General features: G+C 54.2%; 2 protein-coding genes across 4 annotated transcripts in view; both read left to right on the forward strand.

Annotated features, from left to right (window-relative positions):
- Positions 1–275: 275 nt before the first annotated feature.
- On the forward strand, positions 276–9,148 carry LOC130835780 (complement C1q and tumor necrosis factor-related protein 9). 2 transcript variants are annotated; one of them, XM_057707629.1, is made up of 4 exons: positions 276–371; positions 4,366–4,547; positions 6,731–6,793; positions 8,174–9,148. In XM_057707629.1, the coding sequence occupies exons 2-4, from the start codon at positions 4,382–4,384 to the stop codon at positions 8,944–8,946; spliced, it is 1,002 nt and encodes a 333-aa protein (XP_057563612.1). In that variant the 5' UTR covers positions 276–371; positions 4,366–4,381; the 3' UTR covers positions 8,947–9,148. The 2 variants fall into 2 exon arrangements, with proteins under 2 accessions (XP_057563612.1, XP_057563614.1); XM_057707631.1 differs by lacking the exon at positions 6,731–6,793.
- A 2,642-nt stretch (positions 9,149–11,790) lies between these two features.
- MIPEP (mitochondrial intermediate peptidase) overlaps positions 11,791–20,107 on the forward strand; it is a 152,740-nt gene continuing 144,423 nt past the window's right edge. The window contains exons 1-4 of one of the 2 annotated variants that reach the window (XM_057707017.1): positions 11,791–12,046; positions 15,197–15,370; positions 18,461–18,549; positions 19,890–19,976. In XM_057707017.1, the coding sequence (XP_057563000.1) occupies positions 11,909–12,046; positions 15,197–15,370; positions 18,461–18,549; positions 19,890–19,976 (488 nt within the window). In that variant the 5' untranslated portion in view covers positions 11,791–11,908. Of the gene's footprint in view, positions 12,047–15,196; positions 15,371–18,460; positions 18,550–19,889; positions 20,018–20,107 lie in introns of those variants that run through there. The other variant, XM_057707018.1, reaches the window with a different exon arrangement.

Consider the following 20,107-nt stretch of genomic DNA (forward strand, 5'->3'; position numbering starts at 1 on the left):
TCCGCTCAGAGGCCTCGGAGAGGAAGCAAAGGTACAAACATCACTCTAAGGGCAGGAGCCTGCCATGGGGACTCCTCCCTCCAGACCCACCTGGAAGCTGCCCCGCCTTCTCTCGCTCCACTAAAAAGGACAGAAAAAGGAGCTAAGTTGGCCGAACTAAGCCGTGTTGCTGGAAGATGCTCCTGGCTCGAGTGTTGCCTCAGTTTTTGAAGTTCTTCCAAGACTGTTGTGCTTACGTGTCCCTCCCCTTCCTGCTGTTTTGCAGATCTGTCCACTAGGGAACCGCATGGCAGGAAGGAGTGGTCTTATTTAGTTTGCTCCTGGTTCCCGGTTTGCACAGCACCTGGGTGCCGCCTGCAGCCCTGGTTCAGGTAAGTGCCTTAGGAAGCAATTTCTCTAAATTCAGTTCAAGGCATCAGAGTCCTAAAGCAGCTCTTATATTACTGGCGTGTGAGGATCCTGCTTAATTATTTGCAAAGTAGGTAGCTGTCTACAGGGTTTTGGGTAGGAAAGCAGTAAGCCGGTTCCAAAATACATGCTTAAGAGTCTAAACAGGAGATAGAAGCAGATTCTGAAGTTCTTCTGCTAGAACACTGCAAACTGGCCGGGAGGAGGGAAGAAACCATGGAATAAATCAGGAGAATGAGCAGACCTTTCTAGAGAGCTTTCCAGACAAGCTCACGGGTTATTTTGCACCAGTGTTAATGTGTACATTTTTATATTCATGGCAATACTAACTTACCCAGTGTAGTTTAAAACAAGGCCCTCAACATATGTTGAAGGAGAAATATTTATGTACAAAGCATAGACAAAGTGGAAGAAAATGCATTCAATGAAGGCGGTTTGGAGATTTAGAGTCTTGGACTGTCGCGTCTGGGAGGCATGCTGGGTTCTCTCATCCCTTGCATTTTATGCAGCTTGTAGAGGTTTGGAGACCCCGTAAAGCTTGCTCAGCTGGGTTCTGGCAGGTCTTTATTACGTCTTCATATTTGGGCAAGTAAGAATCTTGAAGAGTAGAAACCCTTAATCTTGGCCATGAATTAGGGACATCATGTCCTTGGAAGAAATTAATCAGCAGGGGCCCTGAGTAACCTTTTAGAGAGAAATTTAGTAGCGAAGGAGCGTATTGACCCAGCGAAGGAGAGGTAACCCCGGGGTGAGGAGCAAGGAGGAACCTACTTATCTGGCTCTAAAACACAGTATCTCCAAAGCCGTTTGCAGTCTGTATCCCTCTGCCCCTAACCGTTTCTGCATGTCGGATGTGTGGGGTCACGGGGGCTTCCCAGGGTCCCTCCTCCCCCCGCAACTCAGCATTCCGCGGAAGGGCTGTGTCCAATCCTCTGCGTGTCCGCACCAACTGTGTGGAACCGCCTAAGGCCGTGCCTGTCGGATTTTTAATGTGTCACCTGAAGGGTTTTAGACCCAGTGGGTGCGCAGCATCTCTGTTGGGCTAAGTGACCACAGACCCCACAGCCCCCTCACGTCGGATGCGCGCCCACACCTTTGACAGCGGAAGCCTTGCCCGCAGGAGGGCCCCCAGATACCAAGCTGGGGCACGTCAGCAGTGCGTGCATTTCTCTCTCATGTTAAAGACGGGTGCGGACGGCAGGCCTGGCCTGTGCTATCGTCAGAGACCAGGGTCTCTCCGTCCCCAGAGTGTTGGCCTCCGGCTCACGAGGGAGGGCGCACCCCTTCCTGGTCCACACCTTGGCATGTGTCGCTTTTACCCACTTCCCACTGGCCAAAATCTGGTTTCTCGGTGACAGCTGGGCTGCGAGGGAGGCTGGGAAATGAGTCTGTTGTGGGCGGCCATGTGCCAGCTAACATGTCTGTTGCCATCGGCGACGGTGCGCAGGGGCCTTGGCGAGGCTGGCAGCCTGCACCAGAGCACGCACAGGGGTTAGAGTCCACACCCAGCCACCTCCCCGGCGATGCTTTGCACGCAGTTGGAACCAGGATAATATTTATTTCTTTATTTCTTCATTCAACCACTCCACATATATGTGACTGTGATGTGCTGAAAACAAGGAAGTGGGAAGATGCAGTTGCTGTGTTCAACAAGCTGTTACGTACAAGTGATGCTAGTCTAGGGGCTGCGTGGAGAACGGGCCGGGCGGGTGGGGCAGTCATCCAGAGCAGACAGGAGCGGGGGTTGGGGGGAGGGAAAGACAGGAGACGGCCGGGGTCCTAGCTCCGGCGCCTTCTGGAGAAACACCGCACGTAGGAGTTAAATGTTAAAACTGAGAAGCCTGCCCGAGGCTTCGTGAGAAGCACAAATGCAACTTCTTATTTCGGAAAAGAACACATGCACATAATTTCTACTCTATTCCTTGCGCAAACCGTCATGTCCACCTTCTGAAAATGTTTTCTTTAGAGATGGTGTCACAGCTTCTGTCACGGCTTGCTTGGGAGCGAAGCGTGTCCCTGTGTTCACGATCCTTTGCGGAAGTGTGGCCACCTGCGGGGCCAGACGTGACACACCTCCGCCCGTGTCGAGTGTGCAGAACCAGCGAAAGAATCACAGGAAGATGGACGTTTGCTTTTATCTCAGCTCTTCTCTGGATGGAGAGCAAAAGGGAGTTTATCCCAAGCTGACACCCTTATGAGCTCGTGATCTTTCTTATTACTGGAGTAATTGTAATGCATATTTTGAAAAAAAATTGAAAAGGGAAAAATAGAACCCTATAGAGGTTGGTCTGTGCAGTTTAGAGTTGACTACAACCAGTCACTTCTGAGTTAAACAGAAGAGGAAGGTGTAGATTATTTATGGAATTTGGCTCTGAGAAAACTCAGCTCAATTTCCTGAAAGACTCGAAAGGGAAACATCTGCCTTTCCTTTTCCCAAAATAATTTGTTTGCATCAAACTGGACCCTGAGGGCTTCCTAGGTGGCGCAGTGGTTGGGAATCTGCCTGCCAATGCAGAGGACATGAGTTCAATCCCTGCTCCAGGAAGATCCCACATGCCGTGGAGCAACTAAGCCCGTGCACCAAAAAATAAAAAATTAAAAAAAAAAACAACAACAAAAAAAAACTGGACCCTGAGACACGTAGAGGCTTCCATAAGATGGCGATGTAATCCTTTCGGTGACAGTCTAGCTGGTTAAAAAAAAGTGTATATATATATACACACACACATATATACACCTATAAATAGTTTTACAGACACTAAAAACACGCGTTTAAAAAAGAAAATCTCCCCTAACCCCACCATTCTAAAGCAACCGTGTGCGTTTGGATATATTTGCTTCTAGTTTTGCTACTGTGCACACAGGCACACCGTGCTTTATTGCATTTTGTCACAGATTAAAGGTTTGCGGTAGCCCCGCTCTGAGCATTTGCTAACTTTGTGTCTCTGTGTCCCGTTTTGGTAATTCTCACCACATCTCACACTTTTCATCATCGTAGCGTTGGTTCTGGGGGCCTGTGATCTTCGATGTTGCTGCTGCCACTCCCTGAAGGCTCAGATGATGGTTAGCATTTTTCAGCAAAAAAGTAGTTTTAAAATTAGTGTCTGCACATTGTTTTTAAACATGATGCTGTGCACACTTAGTGGACTACAGTATAGTAGTGTAGCATATGCAAGAGAAGACAGGACTTTTGTGAGACAGTTTTTGGTGATGTTCACGTTTTTGCAGTGGTCTGGAGCCAACCTTCCTGCTCTCTGTCTCTGAATTTGACTTCTCTCAGTGCCTTGTGTAAGTGGAATCACACGGCATTTGTCCTTTTGTGACTGGCTGAGTTCACCGCGCAGTGTCTCTAGGGTTCCTCCGCGCTGTAGCCTGTGCCGGAATTTCCCTCCTTTCTGAGGCTGAACTGTATCCACTGTGTGGACGGGCCACGTTTTGTGTGTGTCTTCACATGTCAGTGGACATGTGGGTTGTCTCCACCTTTGGGCGGTTGTGGACAACGTTGCTGCTGTGAAGGTGGGTGTAGAAATACCTGCGGGGTCCCTGCTTTTGGTTCTTTTATGCGTACACCCAGAGTAGGGATTGCTGGAGCAAACGCTAATTCCGTGTTGGCTTTACTGCTCAGAATGAGCTTTCATGCACAGTGAGCTCAAATGTGGTTTTTACGGCAGCCCCACGAGGGCAGCATTGATCTCTTCTCTCGCTGCAAAAAGGGGTTTGCCCGAAGTGAAACAGTCAGCGGGGGTTTCCTGACTTGGAGCATGGCTTTCTCCCTGATCACGCAACACCAAGAGTCACCCTGATCACAAATGTCCTTCCAAAGACAGTGTCCTTCGATTGTGAGCAGCTGGTCTGACTGTACTGTCCAAGCTTGACTGCTGCAAGGAGCAGAGGCTGTGTCTGTGGCCCCGGCAACGAGAGTTTGTCCCTTCAGTCTGTTCCACTCTTCCTGTCCAGCTCTGTCATCTGAGCCATGAGGACCTGCTGGCTCCTGCTCCTCTCCGGAGTCTGCACGGGGATGCTGGGCTCACAGGACACCTGCAGGCAGGGCCACCCCGGCGTCCCCGGGAACCCTGGTCACAATGGACTGCCCGGGAGAGATGGACGAGACGGATCGAAGGGCGACAAGGGGGATGCAGGTACCCACCGTCTGCGCCCGCTGCTGCCCTCGACTCCTCCCCTTCCTTTTACCTCATTCATTCATCCATCCCCTGTGTGCTCACCCCTCCCCATCCACTGCCCGGAAGACACTGATGGAGAGCCTGCTCCGGCCGGGTCCGGGCTGGGCGTGGGGTGCAGGGCAGCACAGGCCGTCAGGACCCTGTCCTCACGGGCTTTCCCATGGAGTGGGGCTGCCTGTCTGCCAGCCACCGTCTCTGATAACAGGGGCCGTTTTCAGGAGCGTGTGATGTCACGGAGCTTCCTGCCTCGGGCCACAGGCATGCGGGGTCTTTGGCACTGGGCGGGGCCTGGTTGGACTGAAGTTAATGCTGTCAGAATACGAATTTTGAAAAAGCCTTTAAGATTTGGAGAAACAAGCATTCCTCAGCGTGGGACGTCTGCTGTACGACGTGTGGCGTCCCAGGTGTGGGCAGGCGCTTCCCTGCCCAGGGCGTTTGTGGTCTAGCGGGTTTACTGCGTGGGCTGGATGGGGCAGAGGGCCACCGGGGCAGTGTCCCTTCTCCCCAACCCCACCCCCCCGCTTTGCTTCCGGGGCTGGGATGTCCTACTGGGATACCACCAACTCCAGGAAGTCCACGTGGCTTTGGGGCGTTAGGCCTGCCTCATTGCTGGGGAGTGAAAGGCCCTGACCAAGTGAACGCAAACCCTCCAGCCTCATGAAATCCGCCTCCTGTCCTCACACTGGACCACAGGTGTGCATGTGTGTGCATGTGCGGGGACCGCCCTGGACCCACCCGCGGGCTGAGCAGGGAGAGAAGGCCAGGAAGGCATCACTTAGGTGACGCTGTTGGAAGCTGCACCGCTGCCCTCCACGCGGGGCGGCCCGTGCTGGCCTTGCTCCTGGGCGGCTCCTCGTGGGCCTCCTGCTTCGTCCCTCGGAACGGTCGCTGCACTCGCTGCCTGCAGCCCCCAGACTGGGTCACGTGCTCTCCGGGGGCCGCAGCTTCCTCACCCCGCCCCGCAGAGGCACCCACTGCCCTGGGAGGCTCGCACCTGCGCAGCCGGCCGGGCCGCCTCTCTGGCTTCTCCTTTATGCTCATTTAGTTGAAAGTGTCGCATCCGTCTTCATGACCCAAACTGCGGGATCACAGCCTCGCTTTGTCTACACATCTCTGAGTCCCCTTTGCTCCAGGGCCGAGGCAACCTTTCTGCAGGCCAAGGGTGCGGGCGGGGCGCGGTCACAGGCCCCCCTCTGGCTCTCCTCCTCTGTCTCCAACTCAAGAGCGCGTGCGTGGGTGCGGTGGGTGGTGTATTTACAAATTTGATTTAATTTAAAACACTTGTTATAAAATATTTTACACACACAAAAGGAGATAGATGGTAGATAAACGGATGGAGAGAGAGAGGAGGAAGAAGACAGATGCTCCTGTTCCCAACACCAACTTTCTCTGCTTCTCCACTACTCAGTCTCTCTCCTCCTGCCTCCCTGGTCCCCGTTCTTTCATGTTTCACATACTTCCTTAAGTCTTGCACGTTACATATACAGTTTATATAGATTATATACAATACACATGTTTCTTAGAAGGATATTCTGTCACAGTTCTCACCCTAAAAATAAACTTCCTGTTCGTCTTACTGTTTTCAAATGTCTTTGTGTGTATGTTTTGTGATGAACACGTTTTTAGAACATCACCCGTACACAGCTTACAAACACATACGCGTGGGCATCACACAGGACACTGGCGCCCGGGGCAACCTGTCCTGAGCATCAGGACTCCTGTGCGGTCGGCAGAACCTCATGGGCTGATGTCGCAAGGGGTCTCCACAGCACCGTGACCACCACTCTGGGGCACTAGGGAGATTCTTCCGGAACCCTCCCTTCCATCCCAAATAGCGTGGTGTAACCGTGGTCACCTGTGCTTTCACAGGAGGCTAGCAGACCTTCCACTCCACTCCCCACAGGGTGCCGGGAAAGGAGCACACGTGACAAAGCCCCCCCCCCCCCCACTTCATAACCCGCTTCTTCGCACACTCGGCACCCTTGCTGCTGGTCCCGCCTGCCCTCCCCCTGCAGGTCTGTGACGGGGTGTGGGGGGTCAGGCTGGGGCTCCCCGGGACCCTCCATTGCTGACCGGGACCCCCGTCAAGGGTCGCTGGAGCTGGAATTTTAACTCCTGCCTGTTTTCTCATTTTCCACCAGGCGCACCAGGACCTCCTGGTGGCCCAGGGAAGGACGGGATGCCCGGAGAGAAAGGGGAACCAGGTCAGAGACGGCTTTCCCTCCTGCCGCGCCCACGTCCTGAGCTGTCGGTGATAGGATAGGAATTAAGTGCTTACCAAGGACAAGTCCCGTACCAGCCTCTGAGGATCATCCAGAGATAAAGGCCACACGGTTCTTCTCTCCAGAAGCTCAGGGTTCACTGCAGAGACGGAAACTATCCATAAAGGCCCAGAGAGTAAATATTCTCAGCTTTGTGGCCACAGGGCTCTGTCACGAGTACCCAGCTCTGCAGATGTGGGGAAGGGTGGCCTAGAGGATGCCTTAGTGAGTGGGGCTGCGGTCCACTGAAACCTGGATTTTGCATAATTGTCACATATCTCGGAATATGATTTGTGACCATGTAAAAGCATCAACCATCCTTAGCTTGTGGGCTGTTCAAAAGCAGGTGGAGGTTGGATGCGGCCTGAGGGCCACGGTGTAGCCTGACGTAGCGCTGGGTCCCGGGGAGGGATGCTGGGTTCCGATCAGCACCCTGGGCGCCACGGCCGCAGAAGGTGGCCCCGGAGGCTGGGAGGACGCCGGCAGTTGTCGCTGAGGGGGAGGGAGGGTGGTTACCACCGCAGACACGAGCGGTGTCCTCGCTGTGCTAGGTCTCTCTAAGTGCCTCCTCGCCTGTAAAGGAGGCAGCTTATTACCCCGGCTGCACAGGTGAGGGCGCAGGTGCGGGTGGGCGCCAGCTTGTGCGTAAGTGGGGGAGGCGGGGCCGGACCCTGGCGCCTAACTCCAGGACCCGTGCTCACACCGCGGCCGCCCAGTAGGGGCACGGGAGGCTGGGGGCACCGGGGCGCGGGCAGGAGTGGGACAGCGCCGCGCGCCCGGCGCAGCACACAGGCCGGGAAGGCAGCAAGCGGCGGCTCGGGACGCGTCCACGGCCACTCCGGCGAGGAGCCTCCCGGGGCATCACGTCCTCGGGGCTGGGCGTCCGCTGCCCGCGTTCTTCGCTCTCGCACGGGCATGTACGCTTGGGCTCGGGCAGACCGCGGTCATTTCTTCGGTTTTCTGGCCGCGCCGCAGGGCGTGTGGAATCTTAGTCCCCGACCAGGGGTCGAACCCGCGCCCCCTGCATTGGAAACGCAGACTCTTAACCGCTGGACTGCCGGGGAAGTCCCAAAGAACTGTCATTTCTACACGTGAGCCCCGACGCTGATTTAGTAGACAATGAGTGCAAGGGTGTTTCGTGTGCACGTGTGTGCGTGTGTGTGTATCTGCACAGGTTTGGAGGAAATTAACTTTCAGACCCTGAGCATATACGGAACCTGTGCGCTGCCTTGTCTCATCCGTATGCCCGAGAATACAGCCGCCACAGTTGTTTTCACAGTTTCACAAGTCATCTCTCCCTCTCTTCTTTCTTGTCCTACTCAGGGGCCGATGGAGACGTTGAAGCAAAGGGCGTCAAAGGTGATCAGGGCTCGAGAGGCCCCCCAGGGAAACACGGGCCGAAGGGACTCGTGGGCCCCATGGGAGAGAAAGGCCTCAGAGGAGAGACGGGCCCCCAAGGGCTGAAGGGGGAGAAGGGTGACGTGGGTCCCGTTGGTCCAGAAGGGCCAAAGGGCAGCACTGGGTCTTCGGGCCCAACTGGTTCACCTGGCCCACTGGGCCCCGTTGGAAAACCTGGTCCCAAGGGAGACGCCGGCCCCTTGGGGCCCCAGGGTGAGCCTGGCGTCCGGGGACTGAGAGGCTGGAAAGGGGACCGAGGAGAGAAGGGGAAGATTGGGGAGACGCCAGCCTTGCCCAAAAGCGCCTTCACCGTGGGGCTCACGGTCCTCAGCAAGTTCCCGCCGTCAGACGCGCCCGTCAAGTTCGACAGGATCCTGTACAACGAGTTCGGGCACTACGACGTGGCCACGGGGAAGTTCACCTGCCACGTCGCCGGCGTCTATTACTTCACCTACCACATCACCGTTTTCTCCAGGAACGTCCAGGTGTCTCTGGTCAAAAACGGGGTAAAAGTCCTGCACACCAAGGACGGTTACATGAGCTCCGAGGACCAGGCATCCGGCGGCATCGTCCTGCAGCTGAAGCTCGGGGACGAGGTGTGGCTGCAGGTGACGGGAGGGGAGAGGTTCAACGGCTTGTTCGCGGACGAGGACGACGACACCACATTCACGGGCTTCCTCCTGTTCAGCAGCTCGTGATGGGCTGTGGGGGAGGGGAGCCGTTATAACTCTGCCACTGCATCCACCGGAATTCCCTTGGTGAAGATGTCCTTTGATGATTTTACCATGTTAATTATATCATCTCTGTCATAACCATAAAAAGGTGGAATAGGAAAGTTATTCCTAAAACTGATGCTACAGAACTTGCTATCCTTCCGAGGGTAAATTTAAATCTACCTGCCCTGGGTGTTACAGTTTACTTGATATTTTCCCTCCTTCCCATGATCTGAAGAAGCCTTTGCTCATGCGTTCCTTGTGGGGAGTGTCTGGATATCATTTTAGTGCTGGAAGGAGCCCTGTGAGGATGTAGCTCCCATCTGAATTCCTGAGGACATTACAGGGAAAGAGAAGGGAACGTTTCTTCCATCTGTGCCTAGTAAGAGTTTGGGCGGGTGAAGTGGCACAGCCCAGGACGCTGCTCACTTTCTGCCTTGGGTTTTCATTGCCATTCAACTCAACAAACAGCTGTTTGTAAACTGTTTGCCAGACTTGACTCTGTGTTAGTTTCCCTCCATAGCCATGGTTCTATATCTGCAGATTCAACCAACCACGGATGGAAAACATTTGAAAAAAAAAAAAAAAGAAAGTTCCAAAAAGCAAAACTTGAATTTGCCAACCTGGAAACTATTGACATAGCATTAGGTGTTATAAGTAATCTAGAGATGATGTAAAGTATATGGGAGGCTGTGTGTGGGTTCCATGCAAATCCTACACCATTGTATGCAGGCACGTGAGCGTCTGTGGATCCTGGGATCTGTGGGGGTCCTGGCATCAATCCCCCACAGATACTGAGGGATGACTGTACCACAAACGGGGGTTGGGGGAGGTGGGAGGGCTTAAAACAACAGAAGTGTCTCCTTTCTTAGTTCCGGAGGCTGAAGTGCAAGGTCAGGGTGTCAGCAGGGCCGTGCTCCCTCCAGAGCCTCGAGGGGAGGCCCCTTCGTGCCGCCTCGAGCTCCTGGGACCCCCAGGCACCCCTCGGCTTGTGGCAGCAGCACCCCGAGCCTCCCGCTGTCGTCGGATGGCCGTGTGCACACATTTCCCTCTTCTTACAAGGACAGCAGTCACGCTGGATGAGGGCCTCCCTAATCCGGTCTGTCGTCGTCTTAACCTGACTGCACCTCCAAAACCCTATTTCCAAACGAGGCTGCGTTCACGGATACCAAGGATTAGGACCTCAGCACATCTTTTAGGAGACACAATTCAACCCACAATACTCTGCCCTCTGGTCCCCCAAATTCACGTCCTTCCCACATGCAAAACGTGTTCCCCCCATTTCAAGACACCCAAAAGTGTTAACAATTTCAGCATCAATTCGAAGTCCAAAAATCTCATCTAAATATCCACGCTAAGGTCCCAAATCTCATCATCTGAATCGTTTATGTCAGTTACAGGTGAGACCTATCGTGTGAATCGTCCAGGCGCAAGATTCTTCTCCATCTGTGAACGTGTGACACCAGATAGGAAGTTATCTGCTTCCAAAATACAGTGTGTGTGTTGGGGGGTGTGTGTGGAGGGAGGACCCACAGGACAGACGATCCCAATCCAAGAGGGAGAAACAGGAAGGACAAAAAAGCATTCCAGGTCCCAAACAAGCCCAAACCCAGCAGGGCAAATTCCATCACAAGTTGTTCACTGTTTACCTTCTAAAATCGTTTTTTTTTATTCTTGGCCACATGGCATGTGGGATCTTCGTTCCCCGACCAGGGATTGAACCCGCACTCCCTGCATTGCAAGCATGGAGTCCTAATCACTGGACCTCCAGGGAAGTCCGGAAAATCTTTAAATGAGCTATGCCAAAGAAAAAGTTACTGAACAGAGAGCCCAGAGTCGGATGCGGAGGGTGGGGATGGATGCTCTAACACGTGCTGGGTGAAAGGGGCGCAGGCCCTGCGGGCCAGAGCGGACGTGTGCTGTTCACACAGGGACCATCCACCTCCCTTTCTTCTGGCAAGAGGATCCTAATGTCCACCGCACAGGGGTTCAGGCCCGGCTGACCGGAACAGGCGCCGCGTCTGCCCACGTGACCACTTCCGACCGGGCACTCCATCCAATTAGAGTCCATGAGAGGCAACCTGCAACCCTGGCAGGCTTGTTGGGAAAAAAGGCACGCTCTTTTTCAGCTGAAGCTGGAGCATCCGCCGGCAGTCCTCTTGCTGATCCAGGGTCCGAGCGCACGGCCAGACGGAGCCGGCGGGGACCCAGCCCTGGCGACCACGTCTGGGCCCCTCAACCCGGCTGTCCCAACGCCGAGACAGCCCGGGACGGCTTCACCGTGTGGGCCGCCACCAGCAGCCTGCTGCATGGGGCGGGGGGGGCTTTCTTTTGGCCTTGCTGTCCGCGCTGCTTCTGTCTGAATCTTCAGCGCTCTGCGGTCCAGGGAGGGGGGCAGCAGGGTAACAGCGGGAAAGGCCGGAGGCGGAGAGCGGAGATGGGCCAGCCCCACAAAGGGGTCGGAATTGGGTGAGTGTGAAGCCCCCCCTGTGCCCCAGTCTCCCATCACGCAACAGCGGTGGAACTAACTGCGGATCACCCCCTTCTACCATGCTGGACGTGTCACCTGTGCCCATGTCAGCTCCATAGGCTTTTCCGTGAGCCGAGAGCATCTCAGAGAGAACCAAGAGGGCGGCAGCCCGGTGCGTGTTCGGGCGACAGCAGCGTCCAAAGCCCCGCCCACGCGTGTTCCGGGCCGCGCGGGGAGGCGGGGCCCCGCGCGTACCTGACCGCGCGATCCGGCGCGGTTCCCCCTCCGGGCGCGCGGGGGCGCGAGGCGCGGCGGCTCGGGACCGCGGCGGGCGACGCTCTGGCCCGGGACAACGACGCGCGCCTCCCGGAAGCGCGGGGTCACGGGGCGCGCGGGCGCTGCCGTGGAGACGCGGCCCGGCTGTTGTCGGGTCGGGCTGCGCGGGTTCTGGCGACGCGGAGCAGCTGCGGCGGCGCCATGCTGTGCGCCCGGCGGCTGGGCCGCCTCGGGGTCGGGCTCCGGGCCCGGCGGGTCAGCACCGGCTGGGCCCCGGTGGGCGCCGCTTTCAACGTGCAGCCGCAGGGGCGCCACCTGGACGTGTCCGGCGAGCGCCGGGTGAGCGGCCCGCGGGGCCCGGGGGGTCCTCGGGGCCCGGGGGGGGGGGCCGGGAGGCGAGCTCGCCCCGCGCGGGCGGGAGGCGCCCTGTACCCGGGGTGACCTTGCGGCGCCCGCCTCCGGGGGGCTGGTGCGGGGCGGCCCCGGGTGCGGGTGCAGCGCCTGCCCTGCCGGGGCCCCGGGGCGCTCCCCCGGCCCCTGCCCTCCGCTCCCGGCCCCCACACTCCCCCTCTCCCCACACTCCCCCTGCCCTCCGCTCCCAGCCCCCCACTCTCCTTGTCCCCCTCCCCCTGCCCTCCCCTCTCTTCCTGCTCCTCCACACTCCCCCTGCCCCCCCCCACACTCTCCCTGCCCTCCCCTCCACTCCTAACCCCCCACTCCCCTTGCTCTCCTCTCCGCCTCGACCCCCCACTCCCGGCCCGCAGCTCAGGTGAGGCGGGGTCCGCGCAGTGAGCTCACCTGCGGCCCCAGGTGCCCTGGTACCAGCGCCCGCTTCTGTGGCCAGTGTCATCCGTCTCTCTAGTGAGGGCCGTCATTAGGGTTTTTCCAAGCTCTGGGCTCTGTTTCTTTTTCTGTAAAACACAGACCTGGGAAAGGGTCTGCTGCCCACGACGTGCAGCCCAGCGCGTCGTGGACTTTCCCGCAGAAAATCACCGACTTGTATTTTTCCTAGTTGTGTGTGAATCCACACGCCCCGCTCGGTGTCTGGCATCCAGCAGGCACTCATTATAATTTTTTTCTTTTTGAAATTTACTTTATTGAAGTAAATTGATGTGCAGCGCTGTGTTAATTTCTGGTGTACAACAAAGTGATTCAGCTATACTTATGCATGTTCTTTTCCGTGTTCTTTTCCATTTGGGTTTATCCCAGCATATTGAATATAGTTCCTGTGTGACGCAGTAGGACCACCCCATGTGTAACAGTAGGCATCCGCTGACCCCAGACTCCAAAGCCCTCCCCCCCCACCTCCTGACACTCATTATTGAATGAGTGAGTGAATTAAAGGTGAAAGGAAAGGAAGCTTGAAAGGGGTTTACCTGTCTGCTCTACTTTGCATTTATGGATTTCCACTTTACTTTGTTACTCTCATTTTTGCCTTTTATATTTTTTCATTATTTCTACAATTGCCTCTCTTGGAAAGGTGAGTCTATGGTATGATTACAGTGAGCCTAATAATGTAAGTTTTTCTTATTTGGGGGCCAAGTTTCTTTGTTTTAAAGTTTCTTTGTTTTAAATGAAATTTGCTGCACCGAGGTCCGTGGGGGTAAATAGCATTGGTGTGGATGTAATTGGTTTGAGGAGCACGGCCTTTGGGTACTGAAGAGCAAGCTTGGTTGTGGGTGGATGAAATAGAACTAATTTTAGATTTATTAACTTTTCTTTTGTACATTGTGATTTGAGGTGCTGATGTCACATTTTCAAATATGTGAATTAGTTTTTGATCAAAAGAAGAAACCTAAAAGCGCACATACTTGTTTAGCGTGACTGTAACTGAGGTTGTGAGTTTGGAGGCTAAGGTTTGGAATCCCCAAGAGGAATGTGGGGAGGTGTGCTGGGAGGTGAGAACAAGTAGTCTGTAATTGAATCAGTTAAATCATTGTAAAGATATATTTTTGGTCCTGATTCTGCCCTACCCCTGTCTTTATTTTCTCCAACTTCTTAATATATTTTGAAAAGAGGTTAATAACTTCATGCATCCCCCCTTATTTTTAATAAATGTATTTATTTATGTATTAGCTGAGTTGGGTCTTCGTTGCTGTGTACGAGCTTTCTCTAGTTGCAGCAAGCCGAGGCTACTCTTCATTGCGGTGTCGGGGCTCCTCATCAAGGTGGCTTGCCGCGGAGCACGGACTTCAGTAGTTGTAGCTCACAGGCTCAATAGTTGTGGCTTACGGGCTCTAGAGCACAGACTCAGTAGTTGTGGTGCACGGGCTTAGTTGCTCCGTGGCATGTGGGATCTTCCTGGACCAGGGATTGAACCCGTGTCCCCTGTATTGGCAGACAGATTCTTAACCACTGCCACCTAGGAAGTCCCCATGCATCCCTTATTGCAGAAACAGTGGGCCCTGTCAGGCCCGAAAGTTTCACCTCTTGGTACTTCCCGCAGTTGACACGTGAAGTATCTGCAGAGCTAATCTACACAGCTGAGCACCTGGCCCGTTCATGTGCCTCCCCCGTGAGTTCCCACCTGTGTCAGGCCCTGTGTCGGGCAGCTGGTTACAATGACGAAGAGGAGGGCTCCGAGTCCTCGGAGCTGCTCCTCTGCAGAGAGGAGACTTTCCTACGTCAGTCGCAGTCCACGAGCATGGAGCGCACGCGGGCTCTCGTGATGCTTGGAGCCAGTGCCCGTGCAGCTTTCCCACTGCTGGCTAGTGACCGCAGACATGCTTGTTTCACCTCTGGAAGGGTGTTTCCTTATCTGTGAAAGAATGATAGTTTGTGCTGCAGGATTGCGTGATTTACACGCGAGAACCTGTGTGAAGTGCTTGGTACACTTTTGGCATGCGTGAGTGTGTGCTAAGTGCGTGCGGTTTTTGTCTGCCTCCCTGGGTGTCGTAACCAGTGGCCCTTCCTGCCCATTAGACTAGTGATTTTTATCTTTGTCAAGGTGTTGAAATGCTTTCGGGAAGTATAAAATTTGCTGCTGGTTTCAGCCTGTGGCCTGGTCTAGCATGTTTACTAGATCTTTCTAAAGTATATACCCTGCTCAGTGCTGTGCCCGGGACCCCGCTCAGTGCTGGGCGGGGTCCTGAGGACTGGCTGACCTCGTCCCTGTGTCCCTGCTGTGAGACGCAGCACGTGTTGTCATCCCGAGAGAGGCCGGGACCAGGGTCACTCAGCTGACGGTGGTTACAGCTGACGTCAATTAAATGCTTTCTGTGTGCCAGGCACTGTTAGATGTTGTCTTTAAAAAATGTGTATGATTGAATCCTTTCACTTCGTTAGGTTCTGTGGTAGTGACAGAGCTGGATTTTGAACCTATGTTCTATTTTTTTTTACAAGATAATTAAAAATTGAAGAGAAATTACATCCTAAAATGTTTCTGTGTCGTGTATGTGGAGTGTTGTGGGGAATGTGAAGGTGACGCCTGTGTCCCGATGATACGGGCATGTTTTTAGTTATCAGCAGGAACTGTTCTTTGGGTTTCAGGGTCTGTTTGGAGTTCCCGAGCTCAGCGCCCCGGAAGGCTTCCGTGTGGCCCAGGAGAAGGCCTTGAGGAAGACGGAGCAGCTGGTGGAGCGCGTGTGCTCCACGCCGCCCGGGCCCCAGACCGTGCTCATCTTCGACGAGCTCTCGGACTCTTTGTGCAGGGTGGCCGACTTGGTAAGACGCCGGGCCTGGGCCCAGACCTCCCCTCTCCCTCTCACGGCTTAAGCGCTGTTTGTTCGGTTCAGGGTTGGGCTGTGAAGTTAGGGATGTCTGAACTGTTTGACACCTGCTGGGTGGACTCTGTTGTAGGGAAGTGCGCTGTTGAACGGGGAGAATGCATGGGAAAAGGTCAGAGCTGGAATTTGTATTGTAATATGTATATTTAATAAAATAGATGTTACATGTAATGAGAGAATGGTTACTTGCATGGCAAAGGTTCTTCATGTGTGAAGATGCCTACCAAAATTCTAATAGAACATTTATCTGTACATTTACAATAAAATGAATGTTAAAAAAGCTGATTTTTATAACCCTTTTCAGGAATGTGTTTTCGAATCAGAAATAAGGTTTTGACATCAAACTGGTTGTAGTAAAGACGTCTTTTCTCCACATTTGGACGTTGAGATAGACGTGCCCGCGGTCTCTCGCCCGCCGGGGTGGGAGCCGGTTCCCTCTCAGCCCAGCGCGGCCGTGACAGCGCGGGGCCGCGCCTGCTGCTCTCTGCACGGCTGTTTCTTCACATTCGTGCTGCACGAGCCCCCGCCCGTGCCGGGCGCCAGGAGTGCGGTCACGAGCGAGCTCGTGTCCTGCTGTTGACCGTCTCGCCGCCCGCCCTGGCCCTGGCCCTGGCGAGAGCTTCGCCTGGACAGACTGATTCAGCCTTCCCGGCCTATCTCCAGCTTTCACCCAGCAAGGAAAGGCGCTGAGGTTACGTCTCCGGCCGTAGGTGGCAGAGCTGGACTTGGCGTGCAGGCGGTCTGGCTGCAGGGGCCTCGCTCTCCCCCTTCCAGGCTGGCTGCGCCCCGGCTGGCAGGAACCTTACCTGGAGCGGCGGGAAGGCGCCTCCCCGTCTTGGGAGAAAGTGTTTATTTTCAAAATTATGGTACAGTGAAATTGACTTCTTTCAGGGAATGTGCAGTTCTGTGAATGTTGACTCTCTGAGCACATAGCCACCCCCACTGTCAGGGGTAACTCCATCACCCCAGACGCTCCCTGAGCATCACACCTGCCTCACCTCTCCCCTCTGGCAGCCTCCCACCTGCTCTCCATCCCTGTACTTTTTTTCTTAACTGTCAGGTAAATGGAATCATATTTACCTTTTTTTTTTTTAATTTAAATAATTTTTGGCTTCTTTGGGTCTTCATTGCTGCATGCGGGCTTTCTCTAGTTGTGACGAGCAGGGGCTACTCTTCATTGCAGTGTGCGGGCTTCTCATTGAGGTGGCTTCTCTTGTTGTGAAGCACGAGCTCTAGGGACATGGGCTTCAGTAGCTGTGGCACACGGGCTTAGTTGCTCCACAGCGTGTGGGATCTTCCTGGACCAGGGCTCGAACCCGTGTCACCTGCGTTGACAGGCGGAGTCTCAACCACTGTACCACCAGGGAAGCCCCCTCATGTTTACCTTTTGAGGTTTACTTTTTTCACCAGAATAACACTTTCCCATCTTTGTTTTTTCCTTTTTTGGGAAGTTTCCTTCTGCAGGTTTCCTAGTTTTAAAGAAATCGACAGCATATCCATCCTGAAGGGCTTTTCCTGGAAGTGAGGTGAGCTGTGCTGCAGGCTGCTGCAGTCAGTTCTTGGTGTTTCTAGGTTTGGGGTCTGTCCCTCCAGGGTGTGTGCAGCACGTGCTCGTCCTGCTGGGGGATGTGGGAGACGTACTGTCAGAAGAGAGGTCTTGAGCCCTCTCTGCTTAATTGCGTCACTGAAATCTGAAAGGAAAATGTTGGTCAGCAAGTCGCGTGTTGGCTTTTGTGGTCAGAAATCCCAGCACTTACTGGGTGTTTGCTGGCTTAGCCTGTGTCTTAATTAACCAGTGTTCTAGCATTTTTTCCACATTTTTACTTCTGCTCTTCACTAAAAGATTTTACCTTTTCTGCCCCATAGCTAGGCCTATTTTTGAAGGTTTTATATTTATGAAGTTCAATAATATCTCATTCCAAAAGACTGTGATGTGATTTATGCATGTGAATCTTTGGGTAAAAAAATCCAAAGAATCTTCTGAGATTTTTTGAAGAATTTTTAAGTTTTTATCTGCTAGTAAGATCAATCCCATATAAGGCATGGGTTTTATAAGCTGGTCATTTTGTTTTCTTTTTTTCCTTAATACAGTCCTGTGTAACTGTTCTTTTCTTCATGAGTATAGCAGATAAGTTTTAAAACGTGTGCTGGTGTTTTAAATTTTAATATTGTTGTAAGTTCTGCAGCATGTAGATGAATAATTGATACAACAGTCCTGTAACGTTTACGTAGCTTGCTTTTCAGGTGCCTTAGTACTAAAGTTATGGTACTGTTATGTCAAACGTATCAAACTATGGATACATTAAAAACTGATAATAAAATTAGGACATTTTACTTGGTGGTGATTTTATTTCATGTTCTACATACATGTTATCTTCATGAGAATGAAGAAAATATGTAGTATTTTGTGGTTTCCCTGCATTTCTCTTTTGTAATGTTCTGCAATTAACATGAAAACTAACATCTAGTTTTATGAGATTTCATTAAAAAAAAAGGGTTCTGGCTTAAATTGTATGGTCAGTGTAGCAGCTCTAGTTCTGTGCCAGGTAGGCTGCAACTGGGAATTCCTATTTACCTAAAGGCAGCCTTTGTTTTCTGCACAAAGGCTGGGATGCAGTTAACGCAGCGTTGACCTGCACCAGGTGTGAGTGTAAACAAGAAGAGCCTGCAAGAGATGCGCGTGGAGCCAGGTGAACGTGCGGCAGCCGTGGTGTGCGAGTCTGCTGTTCTGAGTGACAGAACTGGGGAGAGCTCACTGGGTGTTCATGTTTGAAGGAGGAGACTTTTCTGAAATCAGTAAAAGTATCTTGGAATATATTTGGGTGAAACAAACTTGGTTCCTGGGAATAACAGAATTCATGAATGTTCAGGAAGACGCTGCCCCTGCCCCTAGTGCAGGAAGATTCCAGGAATGGAGATGCCTGGGCCCAGCCAGATGGCACTTTGAAACCACAGGTTTTCACTCTGGCCTCAGGTCCTGCGGGAAGGCTTCCCATCAGATGCCCTGTGTCTCTGCGTCTCTCACTAGGCCGACTTTGTGAAGATCGCTCACCCCGAGGCGGCGTTCAGGGAGGCGGCGGAGGACGCGTGTCGGAGCATCGGCACCGTGGTGGAGAAGTACGTCCGGCCGCGGGGTCGGGGCTGGCCCAGTCTGTCTGTGGCTCAGTCTCCTCGTCCTGTCCGGGGGAGTGGTAGAGGGTCTGCATCTCGGGGTCCCTGTGCCGAGGCTGAGACGGAGCATACAAAGCGCTTGTGACCGTGGGAGGCTCTTCAGCGTCTCGGGGGCAGGGCGGAGTTAGCAGGTTGTCATGGGGTCACATCGCTGTTCCCCTGGTGCTGTGGCCGCAGGGCAGGAGGCCAGCGTGGTCCCCTGTGTGCGGTGCCTTGTGGTCCCCGTGGGGCTGGGATTGGGGGTGTCTGGGGACATCATAAAGACGATTTGGGGGCTGCGGCAGGCACAGGCTGGGATGAAATCGGTCATTTTAAAGTGATTTTGGGGTGAACGTAACCATGCTTGTTAGAGTAACTGGGAGGCGGCAGGGCGCCCGCCTGGAGGGTGTCCAGCCTCGTTGGGGGCTTGGGGCTCCCCAGCTGGAAGGATGTCGGGGCCTTTGTCTCGCAGCCCAGAGGCGGCTGCGAGGAGGGGCGGCTGCTCTGCTCCGTGGGGCTCCCGGGGCCGCAGGGGGTGTGCAGCTGCGGCGCTGTCCCTGCCCCCCCCCCCCCCCGTGGGATAGTGCCCGTGAAGACTGGCTCCTTGAATGGGGAGACTGGTCCCTGCAAGCTCCAGACCCCAGCGTGAGGAAGGGGCTGGAGCTGGAGGCTCCTGGGGAGACGGCCCGGCTCGGGAAAGGCCCCAGGAGACCAGCGAGTGCCCTGGGCTGCCTGCCTGGGGGTCTGCCCGGGTCTGGACTCCTACTTCCGTGGGAGGACAGTGGGGGGCATGACCCGTGGAGAGGTGTCCTCAGGAGGGTCGGCCCGAGGTCTTCACCTTCCTCGCCTTCTTGGTGGAGGGCGTCTTAGGCCTCCGCTCTGACCACTTTCCCTGCCCTCCCTCCGTCCCCACTTTGGGAAGGGGTGGGAGGTGCTGCCGAGGGTCCCGGACGTCGTCACCAGACAGAACTTGGAGCCTTGCCCTCTGGTGGTCACTGGCATGTCGCTGGAGAGGCTGTTCTCGCTGGAGGCGGGGTCACATCCTGCCTGCTCGTCTGTCCCCAGCTATCGACTATGGCTTTACATTTGTGCTTTTACCTTCCCGGGCAGTCAGTGCGGACACACTGCCCATCCTGTGCTAACTCTGGTTAAGCCATCCCTGGTCCCAAGGAAGAAGCAAAACGATACCCCGAACCTTTGGCCTCTGGCCGTGTGTGTGCTAGAACTTGATGCCATTCTCTGGATGTAAAGCAAAAAAAGAAGGTACTAGAAAATCATTTAATTTTTCTTATTTCTAATTTTTCTAGGTTGAACACAAATGTGGAATTATATCAGAGTTTGCAAAAATTACTCGCTGATAAAAAACTTGTGGATTCCCTTGATCCAGAAACCAGGTACCGCTTCCTTGGTGTTCACGGTGATTGTGACTGTGGAGGTGAGCTTGGAGGCCACCCTTCCGTGTCCCTGTGCGCTCAGCCCCTGTCCGGCGGTCGCTCCGGGTTACAGACGAGTCCTGCGCGCGCCC

This window comes from Hippopotamus amphibius, chromosome 14, assembly GCF_030028045.1.
Source record: "Hippopotamus amphibius kiboko isolate mHipAmp2 chromosome 14, mHipAmp2.hap2, whole genome shotgun sequence".
Taxonomy (NCBI): domain Eukaryota; kingdom Metazoa; phylum Chordata; class Mammalia; order Artiodactyla; family Hippopotamidae; genus Hippopotamus; species Hippopotamus amphibius.

Bases quoted from the DNA above. Each gene is read 5' to 3' on its own strand.
- LOC130835780 (XM_057707629.1), top strand. From the start codon at position 4,382: ATGAGGACCTGCTGGCTCCTGCTCCTCTCCGGAGTCTGCACGGGGATG. The intron at 4,548-6,730 runs GTACCCACCGTC...ATTTTCCACCAG, and splicing joins GGGCGACAAGGGGGATGCAG to GCGCACCAGGACCTCCTGGT. The intron at 6,794-8,173 runs GTCAGAGACGGC...TGTCCTACTCAG, and splicing joins CGGAGAGAAAGGGGAACCAG to GGGCCGATGGAGACGTTGAA.